The following is a 22951-nucleotide window of genomic DNA, read 5'->3' as shown; positions in this document are numbered from 1 at the left end:
TCAAAGCTGGTACGTGCCGTCCCATGCAGGAGGGGGTGGCAGGTACGACTGGCAGGGTGTCCTTCGGTGCCTTCCTATCTTGAGCCGTGCTGATTGCCGCGGCCTCGATTGGTCCGACCGGATCATCATCTCTGCCGGACGACCGAACCCACCGTGGAATTGGCCACGGGTTTTCCCGGGCGTTCGGGTCCCGTGCTTCCCTCGTGGAGTCGTGGCTCGCCTGCTGCAGACCCGGTTGTCTCGCAAAAGAAGCGAAAGAGCTCGGTTCAAGTTTTGCTGCTGGCCTTCCCCTACTGCGAGTTTGACCCTTCTTTCGGAAAGTGACGTGAATTTGCATTGAAGCACCTGCACAGCTCCATCTTCATCTTTTTCCCCTTCCCCCACGATAGCCGCCCATCTCATTTCTCTCTCTCCAAACGAGATCCTCCTCCGAATACCAACACTTCCTTTAATTGGCGCTGCGGTTCTTTCGAAGCTGCGCTGTTCCACGCCTTTACACACACACATCTACACACATACACATCGCCCAAGATGCAGTCCCTGAGACAGATGCGGCCGACAGGCAAGCTCCTGAACCAAGCCGCCAAGCGTGCATACAGCGCCTCTGCAGCTGGCCCTTACACCAAGACCATCGACAACCTGCGCATCAACTCCGAGACCAAGGTGCTTTTCCAGGGCTTCACTGGCAAGCAGGGAACGTAAGTGGTGTTATCTTCCTCCGACGCCCGAGGGGCCGACTAGCACATGTTTTCCTACCCCTGTTTGGATGTTTGGTGTTTTGACAGAGGTATATCTGGCGATATTTACTCTGTCCGCGCCTACGCATGATAGCCATGAAGAAGTTCAGTCCAGCTAACATGGTTTGCGACACAGTTTCCACGCGCAACAGGCCATCGACTACGGTACGCGATAATAACTCCGAAGCAATTGCGCGACCCATATCTCTCTCGCGCATCGCAAAACCTTGTTAGGAAATACTCCGAGACTGATATCAATGGACATGAATAGGCACCAAGGTCGTTGGTGGAACGAACCCCAAGAAGGCCGGCCAGGAGCACCTCGGTCTCCCCGTCTTCGGTAACGTCAGCGAGGCCGTCAAGGAGACTGGCGCCGATGCCACCGCCATCTTCGTCCCGTACGTTTACTTCACGATGCCGCAAACAATATCATTTGGGAGAGCAGGATGTTGACCTAGAAATCAAACAGCCCCCCTCTGGCCGCCGCCGGTATCGAAGAGGCCATTGCCGCCGAGATTCCCCTCGTCGTCTGCATCACTGAGGGTATCCCCCAGCATGGTATGCTCCCCCTTTGCCCCCTCTCGGTTCCTTTGAGGCTTCAAAGCTTCAGAGGCGTTCGATTCCTCGAAGCCATTTCGCAGCTCGAATACTCACCATACCTCAGACATGGTCCGCATCACCAACATGCTGAAGACGCAATCCAAGACCCGCCTCGTCGGCCCCAACTGCCCCGGCATCATCGCCCCCGGCCAGTGCAAGATCGGTATCATGCCCGGCTTCATTCACAAGCGCGGCCGCATCGGCATCGTCTCCCGCTCCGGCACCCTCACCTACGAGGCCGTCAACCAGACCACCCAGGCCGGCCTCGGCCAGTCCCTCGTCGTCGGTATCGGCGGTGACCCCTTCAGCGGTACCAACTTCATCGACTGCCTCAACGTCTTCCTCAAGGACGAGGAGACGGATGGCATCATCATGATTGGTGAGATTGGTGGTTCTGCCGAGGAGGACGCTGCCGACTTCCTCCGCGCCAACAACACCGTCAACGGCGGCAAGCCCGTCGTCTCCTTCATCGCTGGTATCTCCGCGCCCCCTGGCCGTCGCATGGGTCACGCCGGTGCCATCGTCTCCGGCGGCAAGGGCGGTGCCGACTCCAAGATCTCCGCGCTCAAGGCTGCCGGCGTCATTGTCGAGCCCTCCCCCGCCGGCCTCGGCAAGGCCCTCTACGACGAGTTCGTCCGCCGCGACCTCTTGTAAAAACAACCACATCATATCTTCGAGACGTTGAAGGGGTAAAGCTTCAGCTGTGTATGTAACATATTAAAGAAGAGAATTTTGTGTTGAGAGCGTAGTCACCGGGATAGGAAACACCAAGCTTCTCTCTCGCCTTGCATCGAGTGAGATGCGCCGTGTGTGTGTGTGTGTGTGTGTGTGTGTTTGAACGTGTTGCCCCAAATAACTTGATATAGACTGGAGGCTGGGCAAGGACAACAGGGCAAGCAAACGAAGGAGAGTGGAAAGGATGGGAAAGTTTTGAATAAGTTCCCCAGAATTTCGGAAATAGGAACACTGCGGGTTATCTCTCCCATTCCCTCCCTTCTCCCGTTTTGTATCTCGAATTCCCCAAGCTTATAAACAATTTTTTTAACCGCAAGATATATGCAATGCTACCCGCTATCCCGATCCTCTGACCTCATTCGTTGCGCTTCGCGCCATCTCGGCATGTAGGGCCCTGCTGTCGTACGACTCCCCATACAACCCCCGAGTAAAATCAACCAGGGTCCCGTCTCCGAACCCCGAGGGGAAGCGGCTTCGGCCCAGAAAAACTGGAGACTAGTGACCGGAGGAAAGGATGCAGCCTCCATGTTGGATGATGTGATTTGAGTTGCCAGCTTCTAAAGCCGACGTGACCGTGAATGCCAGAAGCATACATAAGCTAGGGCTACCTGTGTGTATCTTACAGAAAAACACTCTTGCTGGAAAGCTGCTCGTAAGCAGTGATGGATGAAGAGTAGAACAGACCAAACGTCCCATGTGCAAAAACAGAAAACGCCAAAAGTCCGCGATGCGGAACTGCCAGAGCCAAACGCTCAGGCAGGTAAATACTCCGTGCCCCGTACAAACCAACCGTCCCTATTCCCGCCTGGATACCAGACATGCGACACGTTACCGTCAAAGCAAAACGGTTCATACGGGCGCGCAAGCAGTGAGTCCTCGAAGACAATACCCAGAGCCTTTCATGCCCAGTAAGGTACGCTCCGAGTTCCCTGAACCGCAACGCCTATGAACCATTCACCGTGAAAGCCAGAATTCCACTAATGCCCAAGTCTAGATGTTGACCAACTCCATATTCGATGCAATGCTACCCGTCGTCTCATGATTTGCCGTGTTCGTCACTTTGTACTCATATCGTCCTCGGATCAATCGAGATTGATGGCCTGGTAGCCCTCAACCTCGGTCGGACGATCCACCGGGCGGCCACTTTTTGGGTAGTTGAATCATTGCTCGCCGAGGAGGTGGGCGGTAATGTCACCAAGATATGCCTCTTCAAGTTCGTAGTCCATACCACCATTGCGATCGATGCCTATGAAGGTGAAGGCTTCAACGACAGCATCGAGCTCGAACCCCATGCCGACAAAGCGGTCGATGAGATCCTTATTGTAGCCAGCATACCTGTAACTCCGTCAGCCTTGTCCCCTAACGCATATTCCCTGTGCTGTGTAGCCTCCGTCTAGCGTGCAGCCGACTCATGAAAACGCACCTGTTTACGTCATTTTCCTTTGCTTCGGAAGCAACCTGCTTGTACTTTGTTGTGTCAAATTCCTTCGACGGTGCACCGGCGTACTTAACAGCCCACTCATGTGCCTTTTTCGCAAACCCCTCGGGGTTCTCTAGCATCATCTTGGCCACCTCTGCGTCTTGGGGGTCCTTGGGGTTAGGGAACTCGAGTAGCATGCGAAGGGAAAGCAAAGCCGTCTTGATCGTCTGTACTGGAGACCAGCCACTACCGAGTGTGTCCAGACAGATAGCACCCTAGTTCAGTCAGCATCTCTAGTACTAGTCGTAGTCAAGGAGGGCATATGTGCTGTGGAAGAAGGCGGCACAGGAACCACGAGGCGACAGGGAAGAGGCGTACAGTTTGACTGCTGACATTAGGGTGCCAGATCTTGGTGATGAACTTGATGGTGGGAGACTTGAAGGGGTAGCTGTCGGGGATCTTAATGTCGACTTCGTACAAGCCTCCGGCGTAGGGTGTATCGGGAGGTGCGGGAAAGGAACCCTTCAGGTGGAGCAAGTTGGCCTCATTGATCGGCTGAGCAAATACTCCAGAGTTGTCCTTGTCGTTACGAATGTCCATCAGCTCCTTGCCGATTCGTCGCTCCTTCGGGCTGAGGGAAGGGGTGGTAGCCATGATGCAACTGCTTTGCGGGATCGTTGGGGGTTTGATTCGGTATTCCTTAGGAATAAGGTCGGTAGCGGTGAAGAATAGGGGCGTGTATTTGTAGAGTATTAGTTGTAATGGGGTTTAAACTGTGTGGTTCGAGGTAGTGATGTGTCGTTGTTTGGTGTTTCTCGGGGAGAAAGCGAGGCAAGGTTGGTTGTGTTGGTGTTGGCAAAGGACCGTTCGGCGTCGGAACCCAACTTCCAGTCGCAGCTTGCCTCGCCTGAGAGGAGAAGGAGCCGACGGACGTGCCCCTCCCCCTTCAGCGACAGATGATGCTGGAATGGTCCGTGCAAAGCCCACTACCGCACCTTAGCGCCCTTGGATTGTCAGGGCCGTCAGCCTCCAGGGAGCTGCTTGGTGGCTGGCCCGCTGGAAGAGCTGCGCGAGAAGGCGGGGTCGGCAACAGTGCAAGACGGGAAGTACCTCCAAGCTTAGGTAAGGCGAGTTAAGCACCGCGGGACCTGTCATTTCTACCGTCTGGTTACACCAACGAGACTCACCAACATTTCTCTGATTGTGAATGTCCAGGTAATCAAAGCAAGAGAACAGCCTGTGACATACAAAGAACCGTACATCCTTCGTAAAATCTGATTGGTCAATATCTAGGGACTGGGGCAGACTTTGGCAAACTAATCAGGCGCCTTGACCTTCGGTGTCACCGAGGCCTCACTTACACAGACGTGACAGATAGCGATCAGCTAAACTCTGTGTGCGAGGGCCAAAATTCTAGCACCCGCCTCCGTTCCCAAGTGTCTCCTAGAGTCTCCAGATGGTCGATATAGTTATAGAAGAAGTCATAACATCCCCCAGTGTCTAAGGAGCGTTCAGTTTGCGCCTAGTTGAACGTGCCATCCTGAACTCACTCAGGAACGGTTCTTCTAACAATAAATGAACGAAAATGATACCTCAGTTGCATTCCAAAACATCAGTCAGCAGCAATTGATCGATCCGGAATCGACTATTTCAAGACATCTTCCGACTATTGAGGGTAAGAAACGTGTTGGCAGATTTATAATTTCTAGAGTTTATTCTTTTTTGCAATTATCTCAATGCCGTTCATCTTCCACTATAGATATAGCTTGCGGGTCACTCTTTAAACGTAGCGAGTTTTTCCATCTTGTATAGATCCCGTTACAAAATCTTTATAAATAAGACAGGGAGCATTTCAACTGTTATGTCGTTTCAAGAAGGGAGCTCTCGATCACCTTACTACAGCTTGGTATAAGACGTCGACTGTGTCCGGGTCAGTAATATTGGCAAGGATCTGGGCTACTTTCAACATTGTGGAGAAGCCAGCCGTCATTAGTTCATCCAAGATAAAACAAAGAAAGAAAAAAAATGGATACAAACAGGTGACCATTCATTATTTCGATCAAGTTAGGTATTTCTTTCTCTCTTATTCTCATAGGGTAGACTTCCAGACCTGAACCGTTAGGAAGGAGTCTGTCAGGCCGGCCTTGAGGCGTGGATTCGAGGGATCATGACTCAGCAACTCAGCTTGGATAAGCCTCCGATAAGGCACGTGACTCTGGAGCCACACTTGCCGAATCCGGCCTAAGTGACCCAGGGAAGCTGAGCGTCGCGTTTCTCTGCCGCCTGCAGCAGTGGCCCCGATGCTGCTACGCATTGATTACCTACGCAAGCAGCAGCAGCCTTGCCTTCCATTGCTCCCCTGCGCTCCATCTCCGGAATCCACCTACAACCATCATCATCACAAGCTCATTGACGACACCTCGACACCTCCCCGAATCAGAGGATCGCCTGTTCTTCGTCCCATCAACACAGAAAAGCCGTCTGCAACTTCCCACTGAGCTCTTGGAGCTCCCCGTGGCACAAGATGGTGAGCATCGCTGTCCGAAACGTGGCAGCAACAATCTAACAGCTCGGTAGGGTCAAAACCAGTCAGGAATGGGTGGTGGAGGCGATGGAAAGGATGAAAAGGATAAGAAGGTATGCCAGCCGAATCTTAAAAAGACAGAGAAAATGGTCAACGCAGACTGACTGGCGGTGCAGAAGGAGAAGCCCAAGTACGAGCCTCCCCCACGCCCTACCACCAGAGTCGGTCGCAAGAAGAGAAAGGCGGCCGGCACCAGCGCCGCTGCGAAGCTCCCCGCCGTCTTCCCCACCAGTCGATGCAAACTCCGCCTATTACGAATGCAGCGAATCCACGATCACTTGATCCTCGAGGAAGAGTACGTTGAGAACCAGGAGCGCCTCCGCAAGGCCAAGGCCGTCAAGGAGGGTGCCGCCGTCGGCCCCGAGGGTGATGTCGACCGCATGGCCGACGAGCGTGGCCGCGTCGACGATATGCGTGGCAGCCCCATGGGTGTCGGTACGTTGGAGGAGATGATTGACGATGATCACGCCATCGTTAGTAGCACGACTGGTCCCGAGTACTATGTTAGCATCATGAGCTTCGTCGACAAGGACCTGCTGGAGCCCGGCGCCAGTGTCCTGCTCCATCACAAGAGCGTCAGCATTGTTGGTGTTTTGACTGATGATGCCGATCCTCTGGTCAGTGTGATGAAGCTGGACAAGGCCCCGACGGAATCATACGCCGATATTGGTGGTTTGGAGCAGCAGATCCAGGAAGTCAGAGAGTCGGTCGAGCTTCCTCTGCTGCATCCGGAGCTGTACGAGGAGATGGGTATCAAGCCGCCCAAAGGTGTCATTCTCTACGGTGCTCCCGGTACCGGAAAGACGTTGCTCGCCAAGGCTGTTGCCAATCAGACGTCTGCCACTTTCCTGCGTATAGTGGGAAGTGAACTTATCCAGAAGTATCTCGGTGACGGTCCCCGTCTCGTCCGCCAGTTGTTCCAGGTATGGTTGTCTTTGTTACTTTGCTGAGCCAACCAATCGCTAACAAGCTCAGGTTGCTGGCGAGAACGCTCCCTCGATTGTCTTCATTGACGAAATCGATGCCATTGGAACGAAGCGTTACGACTCGACGTCTGGTGGTGAACGAGAAGTCCAGAGAACCATGTTGGAACTTCTCAACCAGCTTGATGGTTTCGACGACCGTGGTGACGTCAAGGTCATCATGGCCACCAACAAGATTGAGACTCTCGACCCCGCCCTGATTCGTCCCGGACGTATCGACAGAAAGATTCTCTTTGAGAACCCCGATCAGAACACCAAGCGCAAGATCTTTACGCTTCACACATCCAAGATGTCGCTCAACGACGATGTCGAGCTTGAAGAGTTCATCTCGCAGAAGGACGACCTTTCCGGTGCCGACATCAAGGCTATTTGCTCAGAGGCTGGTCTCCTGGCTCTCCGTGAACGCCGCATGCGCGTCCAGATGGCAGACTTCCGGTCGGCCAGAGAGAGAGTCCTTCGCACCAAGCAGGAGAGTGAGCCCGAGGGCTTGTACTTGTAGTTTGTATGACGAGGGTACGGGACTAAGGCTAGACGGGGACTACGATAGAGATAATGGCAAGGCATGTCTTGACGTTACTTGACGTTGACTTGGCATTGATTAACGACATGACATGGATTGTTTGTGTTGCAGCGTGAAGTGATGACTACGCGAAGCATGTTTTGAAGCAAGCGAAAACTGGAGACTATCGAACTCTAAATTTTCGGTGCAAGGGTCCTCGATTTCCAGGCGAGCCACCTATTATAAGCATCGAAGGAGGGCCCCAATTTGAAGCTACATGAAATGCCATCTGCCGATATTAAGCACATTGGTGGAACGGAGGCCCTTACTAAGACATCAATATCTCTTCGCAAACTAACGGAAGTGTGCCAGGGTCTCAACGGTGAAGTTGACCGCTGGCCTGCAGAGTGGCAACCTCGATGATAGAGACAGCGGGACGTTCAGACGAACTTTACTCATGGCATTCGAGACTCGATAGCAGTTCTTGTAACCTTGGCTTGACAGCCTCGACCGGGGTTTTCTTGCATTGAATGAATGGAGGTCTAGACCTCACGGCCGTTTTTCCGAAAGGGACGGCATCCCTGACATGTGCGGCTGGTGAGCGTCAAGGAGGTTCCTAGCATGCGAGGCGAAGTCCCGGAAGCTTGATCTCTTAGTCGGTTCCCCGCACTGAACATGTGGATTGTGGTTGGGAAAGCTGCGAGATTGGGAATGGAAATCCATAATGTCTTGATATCGTGCTGTAGGAAACTATTTTGACAGTCTAATGTTGCGCGCCATAACCCGTGATCCCAAAAATGAAGAAAAAATACCCAACTAGTACCAATGAAAGATGGCCAAAAGAACGACAAATCATGCGTTAAAGGACTCGAGCCACAACTTAGTATCCCGCTCGCCTAAGTCTCTCCTTTTCTTCCAAAACAGGCTCTTCCTCGGCATCCTTGGGCGCGTTCGTGATACCTTCCTCTCCCCCACCATACGCATTCAAATTCAACTGCGATGCCACAGAAGGCGTATACGCCGGCGCAGGCACATCGTCATCCTCCATCGGCGGCGGCGGCGGCGTAGCATCCCCCGGCGGTCCCATCATCGCCACCTCCCTCGCAATGGCCGGATCCATCGAATACCGCCCCTCAAGCGCCATCAGCGTCTGCCAAAGCGGCATCGATCCCTCGGGCCACTCCGCCTGCGTCTGCAGAATCTTCTTGGCCGAGATGCGTCGGTCCGCGTAGGCTACGCTGTTGCAGTCCTGTCGCGCGAGGATGATTGTCCCGTCGATTTGTACGCCTGCCCAGAGCCCGCGGGACTTCATGTAGCTGTACATTGGCCTTGCTGTCTTTGAGACGGCGGCTTCGACGGCGCCGCCTGTGCCTACGGGTCCGATGGCGACGGAGGCTTCTGTGCCGAGGGAGACGCGCGGGTGCGTGAAGGCTGCGACCTGGGCTGCTGTGTTGAGGACGAGGACGCAGTCGTAGATGTCGAGGCCGAACATGAAGCCTGCGCCGAGGGTGGATACGACGAAGGAGGAGGGAGGGGACCATGTTCCGTCGGGTCTGCGCGCAACGACGATGCCGGAGCCGGCGGCGAGGGAGCCCATGTAGGCACCCGCGCGGAGGGTGTTGAATATGGCGAGGCCGGCGCAGTGGGCTAGGACTTGGTGGGGGATGGTGACCATGGAGCGGCGGGTGATGCCGAGCGGGTGGAGGGGCGCGGAGGTCCCCTTTGAAGAAGGGGGTTCCGGGCCGAGGGCGGTGAAGGCGTGGAGGATGCGTGCTGCCTTTGCGCACTCGCGGGGCATGGTTTGCGGGAACCAGCCTTCTGCGCCGACGAGGTTGGCGGCTTTGTTGAAGGGGATGCCGGCTGTTGTTGTGATTTTGTGGAGATTTGCGCCGAAGCCTTTGCCGGAGGGTTTTACGGCGGGAGGGGCGCGGTCGGCGGTACTGTTCGTGCGAGCTCGATGGAGGGAGGAGAGGGTGCGGGTTAGGGAGAGGCGGCGGGAGATTGTTGAGCGGGCTGAGGAGGAGGAGGAGGGGGTTGAGTGGAGGGAGTGGGTGTCTGCTTCAGCTTCGTGGGTTTGGGTTGGAGCCTGGGAGGGCTTGGATTCTGTGATGAGGGTCATGGTGATGTTTGGGTGTTGGTGATGGTGGTGTTTTGGTCGTGTAAGTCGATGTTAAGGATATCAAGATGTCGAGATGGACTAGGTGTCGTCTTGTTACAAGCTTTGACTCACAAGTGTTTACTTGTCTACTCTCTTTGATAGAGATAATAGAAAATAATCCCAACTCGAGCGGTGCTCAGGAGCATGATATATACATCTTTCGTCCCAACAACGTACCTCACTTGAGGCTTGGAAGAGCAGGAGGCGTCATCAGGGATCGCCCTTTCAGCCAGAAGACGCAAAGACTAACAACCTCTAGATGGGAGACGGGGTGACGCTGCACTCGCGCGCTCGCCCAGCCGGCGGCAATAGCTGTGGCACTCATGGCATATGCGAAGGGGAGGGGCCGAGAAAGAGGTCTCGCCTCGCGAAGATGGGTTCCAAGACGGCGAGAGGTGAGACGGCGACCGGGGGTGGTGGACGAATAGAGGAGAGAATGAGACCGACGGGCCAATGGGAGTTTGTCCGGTGGAAGGAGAGGTGCTGAGTGCTGGGTAATGGTTCATGCTTCTTGGCGTCTGGGCGTCCGGCTGGGCGAGAGATGTCTGTGAGAGGAAACGTGAGTTATGGTCGGGATGATCACTCGGAGGCGGAGGGACTTGAGTTCGGAGACGAGAAGAGGACAAGACGGATATGATGGGGATAGGGGATAGAGGCATTACTGCGTAGAGCTTGGTAGTGTGAGAAGACGATGAGAAGTGGAGGCGGGGCATTCAATCATCCCATGTCCACGACGACTACCGGTACGGCTACTCAAAATGAAAGAAAGCTTGGGTTTGTGTTTTACGTTTCATGTGACTGCGTTTACCAGTCCAGCCCCTCAAGACTCTTAGAAATGGACATGATTGGGATGAAATGCAGTGCCTTACTCCTGCTCAACCCCCAACTCGGTAGAAAGACGACCAAAAGACAGTGGTGGCGCAGCAAGAGTGAGACGGAGAGTTTGGCAGCATCTTGTGGTGTGTAACTGTCAGAAACGCGCAACTGTCCTCGCGGTCCTGGAAAACTGCCTGATGATTGGATGTCGATAGGAAGCTCGGCCAAGGTAGCCAATATGACCCTGTCTTACGTTGGTAGACTCCGGTACGTGGTAAGACCAGAAGTGTGCGGTTCCTCGCGGGATTGCAGGTGGCCGAAGTGAACGGCGGGAGGCCGAAGCGCGGCGGAAAGGCGAGGTGGGGCTTGGGGGCTGTGGGGGCGCGTGATGGAACCGCTTTGGGCCAACCGGAGAATTAGAGTTCGGTCAGCGGGATGCAGAGGGTCCTTATAGCCCTAACCCTCCCCGCTCTATCATCAAATAGTCTCTATGGCTCAGTCGGTAGAGCGTTGGTCTCATATCAAATACATATGACTCTAGATTATCTAGGGGTCATCCAAAGGTCGCAAGTTCGAGCCTTGCTAGGGACATTTGCTTTTGCTCATGCTTCCAAATTGCCAAATTTTGAGTTAGGATTCGATTTCCATTCGTTTTTGGCTACTTTTGTACATCGCACATTGTGTGAGTGTGTTCTTGCTGCGCCGCGGTGATATCACGTCGTTGACACAGCGGTACTAACACAACAGCCAACCAAGCACAGGGTCCGTCGCAAAGCATCAAACGCTTCCGTATGAAAAGCAACTTGAGGGCTTCCATTATGCTATTCGGTCTTTCAGATATATGGAATCACTGGTATGTGTGTACACATGGGGATCGAAAGACTTTGATGCATCATATTCAACTGATATGTGTAGATCGATGGGGCGAGGGAACGCCCGTTAACGCGCTCAATCTTTGAGGCCCCATGCAGACTGTTCGATGACGAGCAGTCTGTAGATAAGGTAAACAATTGAAAGCCTCGCTAACCGAGACCTTTCCCTATCGTTCCCTTCCCGTCCCTCGGGGATCTGCTGTAGAGGTCGACAGTTGCAGCGGAAAGGCGGCCAATGTACCCACGAATAGGCGACATGCGCCTTCGCAAGCGATACTGATAGTTTCCCAATGCTTCTCTGGAAAACATGTTGTAGTTTAACGTAATCGATAAGTGTTTTTCCACTGCTAATCTCCCTCATCTGCTGTTGGCGCATCTCAAATGCTGAGCGAGGTTGCCCGTGCCTCAAAGGCCCCTTCTCGCTATGCCACTACGTTCATGGCGCTTCCAAAGTTGAGCGTTGTATTTCTCAATGACTTGGAAAGCCCCATCGCATGGTCCACGCGTCTTGTGCTGCGCAGTGCCTGGAGTGAAGTGTACATACATACGGGTTCTCTTACCGAAGGGCGAACCACATTGTGTTGTCTCGCGGACCAACCAGCCGTCACTACACTCCTGCTAGAACAGAGCCGAGCCGCGGCAGAATTTGGGCGTGTGTCGAGGATTTCCTGACGAACGAGACATATTTCTGCACATTCTGAGCCGTTGTCAAGAACTTGCACTATCGCCGGACGCTCTCCCAACGCGTTGTCGAGTGGTGTTGAAGATACATCCTCAGAACAGGACCGCTCGGGAGGGAGCCGCTCTTGAGTCCGAGGCTCAGTCTGCAACATTTCTGTAGACTACTCTCTCAGGTGAACCTAATCCGAGTCGAATCCTCGAATGCGTCATCCCGGTGGCTCGCCTAGTCGGAAAAGGTCGAGCTTGAAATTGGCGCCAGTAGGAGGTTGCGTCCTCGGAACACTCTCAATCGGCACAGGCTTGAATGGTTCAACCTGCCGAATATCGACACCTTCCCGGATACACCGCAAAGGCCACTGAATCCACTCTCTCCAAGGCTCCTGAATAGCCTGATCCAAAGCCGAGGCGACGTTGTTGCCCCATCCGACGAGGTACCACATATTTCGCTCAAAGGCGTGTACCAGCGCCGCGTAGTGCATTAGGATGACGAGTGCCATTGGGTGGTTCTGGCTCATCAGCTCCAGGAAGGGCTGCGGAAGGGAGACGGCCCAGCGCCAGACTAGACCGGACCTATGTTGCGGGGTGGAGACTGCGGCAAAGGTGATTTTAAGGCCTTCGAGCGCAGATTGGCAGGTCGTTGTGTCGTCTGAGGGTGCCATGCTCCGTGTGAGGTTGAGGAGGTCGTCGATTTTGGAGGCAAAGTTTCCGCCTACGGCTGGCTCGACGCCGCCTTGGTAGAGCCAGCGGGCAAGCGGGCCGTTGGAGATGTATCGGTGGGCGAACGGGAGGGTAAGGATGCTCTTGATTCCTTGGATGGGTCAGTACGGCAATGATTTGAGTCCTGCGAGGTTCTAACCTTGCAATAGGATGAAAGACTGGGCGACGTCCTTGGAGGTGATGTGCCCATGGGGGTTCGCGATGGAGTAGGTGTTGAGCAAGAAAATGCATATTGCGTGGAGTACGTAGGCATCTGCGTTGTTTTCGCCAATCTCACTCAATCCTGGTGAGAACTGACTCAGGGCGATGTTCTGGTGGCGTGCTGATAAGTTGGCGTACTCGTCCCTTTTCTCAGGGTTGAGATGGGCTCTATGGATAGCTGATACAGCGAGGATGCCATGAAGAAGGAAGTCCTGGTAGGCTTAGCTGAGTGCAAGGACGTGTATAGAAGACTACCTACGTTGGCGAATGCAATCTGAGGGACAGTCGTGGTCCACAAATGTACAAAGTCTGGATTCTCAGAGAGGGTGTGAGCCGTGTTGGAGGTAAAGTGATGGACGAGTTGCATGTCGGTAAGCCAGTCAGCTTGTGAGATGCCCTGAGCCTCTCCTGAGTCGCCATGACTTGAGCCGTTCGCCGGGCTTGAGTAGTTGTCATGGCCGTTTTGGTTGAGGGCGTCTACTTCAGCCGTAAACTCTGACAGCAGCCCTTGGATAGCGGCGACCTTGTCTTTCAACGAAGACAATTGAGGCGAAGGTCTCTCTCGCCGGCTGGCTGGGCGACTGGTCGTCGAAGCTTCCCCGATACTGCCTGGCGTGGCGGTACTCGCGGCATCCTGGGCTGGTTTTGGCGACTCAGTCACGGGAGGAAGCTGAGGTGTGAATGGCGTCAGAACAAGACTACACTTGACGTCGTGCCGTACACAATTGCGACATGGTCGACTCTCATCGCACTGAATATTGTTAGTAAACGGTTGAAGTCACCTTGGACCTCATCTGAGTCTCCAGCCTCAAGGGGTAGGCTTGGCGTGGCTTGCTGCAGAGACCAGGGCCCATGATGAGTAAACTGACCTTGACGCGCCGTTTCTTGCACTGTTGACAGCCATTCCTCGACTTCTTGTGACCTATACGTGTTCCGCGTATCGCGGTGCCCATCTTTGGCCGTTCAATGCCGTTCTCCAGAGCCGCCACTTCGTCCTTGAGCGAGGCGGTGGACCCCTTTCTTTCCGGCGCGCCGTTCATGGCATTTGACTCGGTCTCCAAACAAACCATACGGAGTACACCTTTCAGGATGACAAGCACCAGCCGAAGAGTCACCGTTTAACTCGTAAGTGGGAAGAAACTCTTTCACTTCTCCCTCCAATGTTCCCGGGGGGGGGGCTGCAATGAGATGTCTCAAGGGTTGTTTTGGCGCTTGGACAAAGAGATGCAGTCCAAAATCGATTATCTGATCCCCAAGCTCGATGGCGCCGCTCGTCATACTGCCGGGCTGCAGGACGCAACTAAGTTAACGCCAGCAGCCAGTTCCAAGCGTGAGAGTCGGGCGACCAGGGGCCCTACACGCTGCGGCTACTGAACCGGGACCCATGCACTCGCAGTTGCAGATGGAGCATGCGCAACACCGTCGGCGGATCTGGAGTGCGTCGATGACGAATGTCCCAAATGCGATCAAGATTCCAGATGCAATCAAGATAATGCGAGGGTGGTGTTTAAAATAGAGAAATGATGGAATTGTCAGCCTGACAGATTTTTGACAGATTGAACGTTGCAGGTGTCACAGATGAAAGGGTCTCGAGACTGTCAGGGACTCAGGGACCGGCAAGCTTCCCGAGTTGCTCCTGCTCTCCTGGAACTGGGCTGTTGGCTAGGTGGATTGCACCTTAAGCTGGCAGTTTCCGTTCCACGCCGGCCGCAACAGCACGTGACCGAAGCTCTCGAAACGGTATGAACTGAAGAACGGACGAAGAGAATGGTCCCTCCGTTTCGTGCAGATCTGCGCACGGACGCTTCATCTTTGGATGGCCCAAGCTCCCCTCCTCTGCGGGGGCGACGAGTACGTATCGCATAGCTTATCCACCAGGGCTGGTGTGGCTGATGCTGCAACGTGTGGCTTGCGCACCAGATCCCTCGTTCCCCTACGGGACAGGTACTTACTTCCACTGCCAGGGACCAGCTGAACGCAGGCACGCAGTGCTAAATTACGACCTGCATGACGCGCCCCGGCGGAACGCGACTTGCCGTTCCATGTCCTGTAGGCTGAGGGTGGTGAGGTCAGGAGCGGCTTGTACGGTACCTTCAAGCCCAGCTCCCCTCCTGTTCGCTCCTCAGTCAAACACAGGAGACGCCAGCCATGTGAACGTCAGCATCAGCTGGAAATCCGACCGTCCATTGCCAGCGGTAACTTCTTGCATCTGTTCAGCCTCAAGTGCTTCCGTCACTGATCCGTCACCGACCTGCCGCTACTATCCCCCAAGCCAGTACCTACTAAGTACTCCGTACTCCGTCGCATAATTGCTGTGCTACGTCTACATCTGTGTCTCTCCCGTCTCTCCCTGCGAGCGCTCACCAACCATTCGACCGACCCCTCTCGAATCGCAGCATCCCGTCCATCCCTGGGAAGCTAAGAAGAAGCGTCGATTGATACTCCGTAGATTGAAGAAAAAGGAGACGTCCCCCCAACGAACCCCGATCATCCGTCTCTTCTTATACAACATCCCTAACGCCCATCATCGATCAACGAACGTCCTTCACCACATATCCCTAGACCAATTGCCCAGCATGGCATCGCATAGCGACTACAATGACATCAAGGCCTCGGCCAAGGATAATGCAGCAGGTGTCTATGCCTACGGCCAGCGCCAGATCAATCGGGTCGTCAGCTCCGACACCAGACAAAGGGCGTATGGCAATGCCTACAACTTTGCTCAGGAGCAGCCATTCCTCTTCGTACGTGCAGTCACCCATACTCGCCCTTCCTCTATTAGTCAACTTCTGCTAACATATGGAAATCAGGCCTTCATCCTCTGCCAATTCATCTTCTCCTTCCTCCCAATCCTCGTCTTCGTCTCCTTCTCCGCCTCGACCATCGCCTTTGCTCTCGGTGCCGCCGTTGTCTTTTCTCTGTTCTGGATCGGCATCGCCCTCCTCGTCCTCGTTCCGATCCTCTTCTTCACCTGCTCAATTGGCGTCCTCGTTTGGATCTGGGCTGCCGGCAGCTTCGTCGTCGCCAAGCGCTTATATGAGATGTCGCCGATCCGGGGTAGGGGTGATCTTGAGATAGATGCTCCCAATGGCAAGACGTACGCCGTCACGAAGCGTGAGGATGGCGTTCATGCGCAGACCTACGACTGAGCCGGGACAGCAAATTTGTGATGGGAAACGGCCGGTCGGGCGTTGGGAAAGGGACGGATATCAGGAACGGTTTGAGAAAATGGGGCTTGGCCTTTCAAAAGGGTTTGGGCGGCATTGTGCACCTGATTTCAATCCTTACGCTCTTTTGTTCATCGACTTAGACAACAGTGACTGCCAACTTTTCGCCGGTGTCTTTTCCGAGTTATGATGGTAAATCTTTCCCCCATCCACAGGGTACTTGTTAGGCACGTGCTGTGACCCCAAATCTCCAGTATGTCGCATTGTTCCCCCAGTCGTTCTATGACTCCCTAGTCTGTGCATGAACCTTGTAGGCATTGGAAGACAAATAGTTATCAACGATCACACTTGACCACTTCTCGAGACTGAAAAACAACAGCCTGCACTTCTGCTGATCTTAGAATAGGCCAAAAGTGCAAAATGAAACATTGGTGCCAACACTGTGGATCGAACACAGGATCCCCGCATTACAAGTGCGATGCCTTACCACTTGGCCATGCTGGCGAATCGGATGATAGTGTAGGTTTTAAATCCCCAATATGTATCCCTGCTCAGTAGTAAGACTGTTGTAACGGCTTCAGTTGATCTGCAACATCTTGAAAAAGCTGCGTCCAGCCATGTATCCCTTCTCAAATGTCCGGTCTTATTCCCATCACCAGTAGTGGTGGAATCGCAAAGAACTCCACAGGCTCGAGGAGTCTATTGAAACGAACCGCAAAGTCTCAATTTCACGATGGTATGATTCAGAATGAAGACTGATTGAACCTTGGCGATGTCTCCTTCAGACGACATTGTGAATGATTGGCCGATGGGGAAGAACGCCTCGCCAACGCAGACGTGCAGCAACGCCCGGTTACTACTGGCATTGCTTAAAACAAGATAGACAGACAGCCTGCCCGAGATAAGATGTCATCCAAGAGTGGAGTCTGGTGGGATCCAAGACTGCCTCAATCTTGCATTATTGCCAAACTCTTTTGCCTAGATCCAAGGTGGAGGCCAGCGCCGCTGAAAGCATTATGCTAGCTTTCTCATCGTCTCGATCGCCTAGATGGAAATCCGCCTTGCTGTTCTCCATGCAGTCGGAGACAAAGGCAAATCGTATCCTATCCATGTGGACTTGGAGTCACACAAGGATACACTTCCCCGACTATGATGCCGTATCGTAAACATGGAGCGATGAGAATGTAAAACTCCGAGCGGTAAATGAGCAACTGCTATAGCTTGACGGACCTCAGAACTCACTGACTTGCGTTCATAGTTGTCATCCGATCTACGTCGACGATTATTGGGACGTCATTTTTCAAACCAAGAACTGCTGCAGCCTGCAACATGCTGAGATATTACGACCCTCTCGAGGTTTGAAACTGGTTTAGGTCGACGCAATCTGTACCGATCAGAACAACCTCAAAGAAAGGGCTATGCAAGTGGCCAAGATGGGTCAAATCTACTCGAGATGCTCGCAAGTATGGGCTTGGATGGGCAATGATTTGGTACCAGATGACCTACAAGGCTTTCCAGAGCGACAACGGCTTCATGAGCTTGGAACAATGTCAAGCCATGCTGTGTTGTCATCGGAAAACATCATGAGCACGGAGTCGCGACGAAAGAACGCTGATATGCATATTTTGCAACTGTTGAAGCGAAAGTATTTCGGCCGAGTTTGGGTCATACAGGAACTAGTGCTTGCCCCGCGTGTTCTCATTATGATTAGGAATGTGATCTTCGCAGCGGATCATGTCACAGCTCGCAAGCTGACAAGGCCAGAGAACGAGTTGGCAAACACGCGCAAGCTTTCTTGGAACGACACGGAAGCCCCTTGGTTCAAGTATATTGCCCAATGACGTATCGACGGCTCGGATCTCTGGGAAATAATGGCATTGACCGGAAAATCAGACGCTTCAGACTTTCGAGACAAGCTGTACGGCATTCTCGGTCTCCTATTCTTGGAAAGTAATAGGAACCCGTTGCAACCCAATTCCGCCATTTCAGCTCGTCAGATGCTCATTAGGTTCTTTGCGCACTGCTTGGTCAACGAGAGAAAACTCCAGCTCTTCTTTATGGCCCAAGGCCATGCTGCCCACGAGGGTATATCTTGGATTCCTGCTTGGGAGACGCAAAAATCCTGGGAACAGGTATTCGTGGAGCCATCCGAGCTGGCGTATAATCGCGAATTCAAAAGCGGCGATGCCGAGAATCGTTCGTAGAAACCGGAAGTACGATGATTCCATGAGAAGAGGATTTCATGTCGCCATGTCGAGCGGAGCCACAAGGCTTCCTGTTAACAGACGAATAGCTGAATTCAAGGCGGGATCGCTCATTCCATTTGGGAGTGACTTTTCCCAAATTTATCCTTGGCATCGGGATATCACTGTCGATTCCAACACGGGATCCATCTCGCTGTGGCTGATAAGGCTAGCACCCGTCGGCTCGGCTCATATTGAGGCACTAGAAGAGTTCGTCGATGACTTGACTCTGTACAGGATCAACTCTGGCCCAGGTCAGTCGTTTTTGATTGGGAGCCATCACTCACTCGATAGATTGCTAAAACAAGATGACGAGCATTTTGCCCCGGATCCTGAAAGAAGCCTTGGCAGCTCCGAGTCAGACCAGCTCGTCTTCATGGTTCTCAGAAAACGGGGTGACGGATTGTACCGACTGACGAATTGTTTCTCGTATTTGTGTTTCTGCCCTATGCCATCGCCGACTCCCTATAAAGAACCCCGATTTCTCAACGAGCTCCAAGAAAGCGTACAGGTAGCGCAGAGAAAGAGAGATTTACAGTACAAGTTGAACCCACCGGTGTGCGAATGCGGATTGGGAGCCATTTTAACCTACTTAGGCATTCTATGTCCCTTTCGGCTGGCTTTCCCCGAAAACGAGGATACGAAACTAGGTCACGGGTTGCCAATTTTTACTGGTCATGAAAGCTTTGAACGGTTGCAAGAGAACGAGGTTTGCGCTAGACGTCGACAACAAGTTATAGAGAACTACCTTGAGTTCGGGTTTGAGATCGATTTTGCAACTCAGCAGGGCAACAACGGAGGCCGGGTAGAATGTGTACATGATGGCTTTCCTTCAAGAATGGAGTGGGAATGGCGCAGGACCGGGGAGGAAAATAGGTCACTTTAGCGGAGAGTTCCAGACTTGCAAAACAACGAAACTGAAGAGTATCTAGAACTTCCGGGTGGGATGATGCGGATTCATCTGAGGTGCCGAGTAGAAGCGGTCAGGGAAGTCATTGATACTATGGCCCGAGAATTGGGCATTACGGCGCTCTGGGAACCCCGAGTATTCGGAGACACCTTCAAGGCCTTGAGAAAAACATTCGCAGTAAAGTAAAGTAAAGTAAAGTAAAGTAAAGTAAAGTAAGATAAAGTAAAGTAAAGGAAGAGGACTTCCTGTTACCTATTCCTCATGCACGAAACGGAAAGAACTCCAGGTCTGACGACTTTGCAGCTTGGACGGCGGCGTGTAATGAGTCTGCATTGTCTAGGTACCTAGTCTCAATGACATGTACGAGACCATTCCACTATTCGCATCGAACGCTACAAGCTATATATGCCGTGCATACTCAAGTAATCAACACAATTACGCGTATAATTAGTAATCCAATGTCTTGAAGGTGAATCGTGACGCTAAATGATAATAGCATTCAGTCATTGGATCCAATCGGAACTATCAACAACGTGGCTATAATCTTGCCATGTTGGGACCTGACTCTCTATTCCTCCTCAGCGGGAAGCTCATCCTCGTACTCCTCGGCATACTCGTCATCCATGCCCGCATCCTGGTACTGTTGGTACTCAGACACCAAGTCGTTCATGTTGGACTCGGCCTCGGTGAATTCCATCTCGTCCATACCCTCGCCAGTGTACCAGTGCAAGAAGGCCTTTCTCCGGAACATGACGCTGAATTGGTCACCAATTCTGCGGAAGCTGTTCTGAATCGCGGTGGAATTGCCGATGAACGTGGATGAAACGTCGAGACCCTTGGGCGGGACGGAGCAGTGGGCAGTCTGAATGTTGTTGGGAATCCATTCCACAAAGTTGGTAGAGTTCTTGGTCTTGATGGCGTGGATTTGGTCTTCGACCTGCTTCATGGACACCTTTCCGCGGCTAACGAGGGGTTAGAAGTAGCTCAAGGGGAGAGCTGGGAGCGCAACTTACAACATGGTTGAGCAAGTCAAGAAGCGTCCGTCTCTAAAGTCGGACGCCAACATGACGTTCTTGGGGTCGAACATTTGCTGCGTGAGCTCGGCGACACCGAGGTTGGAGAAGGAGGCAGAAGACGTAAGGGGTGCGAATCCGACGGTGAAGAAATGCAATCTCGGGAAGGGCACGAGATTAACAGCCAACTTGCGGAGATCGGCGTTGAGCTGGCCCGGGAAGCGGAAACCAGTCGTCAAGCCGGACATGACTCTCGAAACGAGGTTGTTCAAGTGTCCGTACGAAGGGTGAGCCTGCTTCAGCGTGCGTCTGCAGATATCGTACAGCGCCTCGTTATCGATACAGAACGTCTCGTCCGAGTTTTCAACGAGCTGGTGGATCGACAGGGTGGCATTGTACGGCTCGACGACGACCTCGGAGACCTTGGCGGACGGTAGGACGGAGAAGGTGGCCATCATACGATCGGGGAATTCTTCGCGGACCTTGGCGATGAGAAGGGTGCCCATGCCGGAGCCAGTGCCGCCACCGAGCGAGTGGGTGATTTGGAACCCTTGAAGGCTGTCGCAGCCCTCGGCCTCGCGACGCACGACGTCCAGGACGGAGTCGACGAGCTCGGCGCCTTCGGTGTAGTGACCCTTTGCCCAGTTGTTACCGGCGCCGGATTGACCGTTGACCATGTTGTCTGGGCGGAAGAGGTTGCCCAGGGGGCCGGAGCGGATCGCCTCCATCGTGGCGGGCTCGAGATCGACGAGGACGGCGCGGGGGACATACTTTTGTCTTCCGGCCTACATTACGTGGGTTCGCGGTTAGATTCTTGTGAGATGTCATGGGAGGGGGTGAGGCGCTGATGAGATCATGAGGCGCAGGTGACATGAAAGTAGTACCTCGGTGAAGTAGACACTCAATCGCTCGGATTGTTGCTCATCAGTTCCTGTGAACCTGGGACGCGAGTCAACATACAATGCTCATAGACTTGCATCGTCGCGGTCGAGCAGCTGGAAAGACTCACTGTCCATCCTGATCCAAGCCATGCTCAGGGTGAATGGTTTGCCTGTTGTCGCAAACGTTAATCACAGGTTCTTCAAGGTCCTCCTGTTGTTGAACCGAATGTCGAGATTGGCATCTTCCTACCAGAAAGCAGTTCCGACTTGGTTGCCCTACAAAGCTTCATCATCAGTAAAGGCGCGTTTTGACGCGTTGAGCGTCGAACAGAGGCAAGGGGAGACGTACGCATTGGCCGGTCTGGAGGTGAATCTAGAGTGGATCACGGAGCGTTAGTTCATCAAGAGGGACTTTTAACAAAGTACTCTCACATGTGCGCGCAACTCACAATTTCACGCATAATGCTGGTTCGAGGATAAGACGGGGTTGTGGTATATTACGATGGTGAAGGACGCAAGACGCAGGACGCAGATTTTTACCCCGCTATCGAATTGTTGAAATCACGACAGGTGGTCATCTTATAGCGGGATTCCTTATTTCACAACAAACCCCTATCCTGTCCGTATCGCACGCTCGTCTCGCTTGCGCTGTGCACTTGTTCGCCCCGGATAGGCCCGGCTGTGGACTCTCGGTCTGGACTCTGGAAACTCCCCACATGTTGGTGCATGCATCTTGTTAAACTGCTGCCTTTTGGGAGTTTGATAGCTGCCTGGTTCATGTGTTTCTCTGGCACGGCATGGACATTGACTTCCCGGGCTGTCATACTTGGTGTGGGAAGACAGAACGGACGGTGAGCGGTCAGAGCTTTTTAGGGGGCTCTTTTGGAGGGAAATCTGTGTGGGAAAAAAGAGGGAAAAATTGAGAAATAAAGATAAAATAAAAATAAAAAAGGACTTTGGCTACCCAACCAACGATTCGCGCGGAGGTGTCACCGGGAGAGACGCAAGCTAGACCATGTTTGGCCCCTGACCCGTAGAAACGATTGGTAAATGTTGGTCTGTCGCTTGTGCCACTTGAAAGTCTCTTGTGGATGTGTTCAAAATCTCCAAGAGTCTCCATGTTCGGCGATAGGCGCATCATCAAGACTCACAAGGTGTGGTGTCACCAAACTCGTGGTTCTTGTTGAAGAGCGTTGCCTAACGCCGTGACGCCGTTCCAACTGTCTGGCCAATCGCTCTTTGGGATATTCAGCTGCCTGTACTCCCTCGAAACAAGCCGGTTGTTTGTCCGTCACTCCGTCGCCGTGTTGATACACGATACACGGTTGCTAGGTGTGTGTCTGCCTGCATGTGTCACACCATCACCCCATCGACCGACCGGTGCCGCCGCCGCCGCTTGACCGGACGAGCCGGATCATTGAGTCCGAATGTCCCCCTCCCCTTCCCCGTCCAGTCCGTGCTCATTGCCCCTCACTCTCGGCGGACGAAGAACCAAGAGAGTTCGGCGCGTGGTTTAATTCCCACATAGCTCGGCCAACATTCCAGCGCGCACCCACGTGGGATCATCCAAACATGAAAGAAGTCAAGGACGGTACAAGCTGAGGAAATTCCGGGAGAACGGAGAACTCAGCTCCCCCGCTCCCTCGAGTCCCTGGTGGCCTAGATTATACATTTGCAGCGTTGGGTTTCGCGTCGCGGCGATAGCTTGGCTGTCTGCAGCATCGACGGACTATG

The 22951-nt window shown here is 53.3% G+C and overlaps 9 protein-coding genes and 2 non-coding genes across 11 annotated transcripts; 6 read left to right on the top strand and 5 right to left on the bottom strand.

Annotated features, from left to right (window-relative positions):
• The first annotated feature begins 187 nt into the window (after window positions 1-187).
• BDP55DRAFT_665404 (succinyl-CoA ligase subunit alpha) lies at window positions 188-2244 on the top strand. The gene is made up of 5 exons (XM_060575030.1): window positions 188-698; window positions 874-902; window positions 1009-1135; window positions 1207-1295; window positions 1402-2244. Exons 1-5 carry the CDS (start codon window positions 532-534, stop codon window positions 1989-1991), a joined length of 1002 nt encoding a protein of 333 aa, XP_060428940.1. The 5' UTR covers window positions 188-531; the 3' UTR covers window positions 1992-2244.
• Window positions 2245-3232: 988 nt separating this feature from the next.
• Window positions 3233-4146, bottom strand: BDP55DRAFT_632582 (ubiquitin-conjugating enzyme; the record flags this gene model as incomplete). The annotated part of the gene is made up of 3 exons (XM_060572444.1): window positions 3233-3407; window positions 3496-3767; window positions 3871-4146. 3 exons carry the CDS (start codon window positions 4144-4146, stop codon window positions 3233-3235), a joined length of 723 nt encoding a protein of 240 aa, XP_060428939.1.
• A 1870-nt stretch (window positions 4147-6016) lies between these two features.
• BDP55DRAFT_632581 (proteasome regulatory particle subunit Rpt2) lies at window positions 6017-7558 on the top strand (the record flags this gene model as incomplete). Its single annotated transcript, XM_060572443.1, has 4 exons — window positions 6017-6019; window positions 6070-6129; window positions 6193-6999; window positions 7052-7558. 4 exons carry the CDS (start codon window positions 6017-6019, stop codon window positions 7556-7558), a joined length of 1377 nt encoding a protein of 458 aa, XP_060428938.1.
• Window positions 7559-8438: 880 nt separating this feature from the next.
• On the bottom strand, window positions 8439-9470 carry BDP55DRAFT_517672 (uncharacterized protein; the record flags this gene model as incomplete). Its single annotated transcript, XM_060567753.1, has 2 exons — window positions 8439-8522; window positions 8592-9470. Coding segments are annotated over 2 exons (963 nt in total), but the record flags the coding sequence as incomplete, so codon positions are not given.
• A 1546-nt stretch (window positions 9471-11016) lies between these two features.
• BDP55DRAFT_t195 lies at window positions 11017-11123 on the top strand. Its single transcript has one exon. It is a non-coding gene; the product is annotated as a tRNA-Met (tRNA).
• A 1168-nt stretch (window positions 11124-12291) lies between these two features.
• Window positions 12292-14043, bottom strand: BDP55DRAFT_729171 (uncharacterized protein; the record flags this gene model as incomplete). The annotated part of the gene is made up of 4 exons (XM_060579533.1): window positions 12292-12893; window positions 12942-13215; window positions 13263-13754; window positions 13873-14043. The coding sequence occupies 4 exons, from the start codon at window positions 14041-14043 to the stop codon at window positions 12292-12294; spliced, it is 1539 nt and encodes a 512-aa protein (XP_060428936.1).
• A 1536-nt stretch (window positions 14044-15579) lies between these two features.
• On the top strand, window positions 15580-16152 carry BDP55DRAFT_729170 (uncharacterized protein; the record flags this gene model as incomplete). The annotated part of the gene is made up of 2 exons (XM_060579532.1): window positions 15580-15747; window positions 15814-16152. The coding sequence occupies 2 exons, from the start codon at window positions 15580-15582 to the stop codon at window positions 16150-16152; spliced, it is 507 nt and encodes a 168-aa protein (XP_060428935.1).
• A 450-nt stretch (window positions 16153-16602) lies between these two features.
• On the bottom strand, window positions 16603-16674 carry BDP55DRAFT_t190. The gene has a single exon. It is a non-coding gene; the product is annotated as a tRNA-Thr (tRNA).
• A 675-nt stretch (window positions 16675-17349) lies between these two features.
• Window positions 17350-18480, top strand: BDP55DRAFT_164327 (uncharacterized protein). The gene has a single exon (XM_060565717.1). The coding sequence runs from the start codon at window positions 17589-17591 to the stop codon at window positions 18009-18011; it is 423 nt and encodes a 140-aa protein (XP_060428934.1). The 5' UTR covers window positions 17350-17588; the 3' UTR covers window positions 18012-18480.
• On the top strand, window positions 18170-19526 carry BDP55DRAFT_715979 (uncharacterized protein). Its single transcript, XM_060578324.1, has one exon. The coding sequence runs from the start codon at window positions 18241-18243 to the stop codon at window positions 19297-19299; it is 1059 nt and encodes a 352-aa protein (XP_060428933.1). The 5' UTR covers window positions 18170-18240; the 3' UTR covers window positions 19300-19526.
• Window positions 19527-19595: 69 nt separating this feature from the next.
• BDP55DRAFT_164132 (beta-tubulin 1) lies at window positions 19596-21877 on the bottom strand. Its single transcript, XM_060565715.1, has 7 exons — window positions 21667-21877; window positions 21567-21590; window positions 21468-21493; window positions 21346-21387; window positions 21221-21275; window positions 20337-21121; window positions 19596-20285 (listed from the first exon to the last, which is right to left on the bottom strand). Exons 1-7 carry the CDS (start codon window positions 21676-21678, stop codon window positions 19892-19894), a joined length of 1338 nt encoding a protein of 445 aa, XP_060428932.1. The 5' UTR covers window positions 21679-21877; the 3' UTR covers window positions 19596-19891.
• Between the last annotated feature and the right edge of the window lie 1074 nt (window positions 21878-22951).

Source organism: Colletotrichum godetiae (genome assembly GCF_030913485.1).
Source record: "Colletotrichum godetiae strain CBS 193.32 chromosome Unknown BDP55scaffold_23, whole genome shotgun sequence".
NCBI lineage: Eukaryota > Fungi > Ascomycota > Sordariomycetes > Glomerellales > Glomerellaceae > Colletotrichum > Colletotrichum godetiae.
Note: the sequence above shows the minus strand (reverse complement) of the source record. Positions and strands in the feature narration are given on the sequence as shown.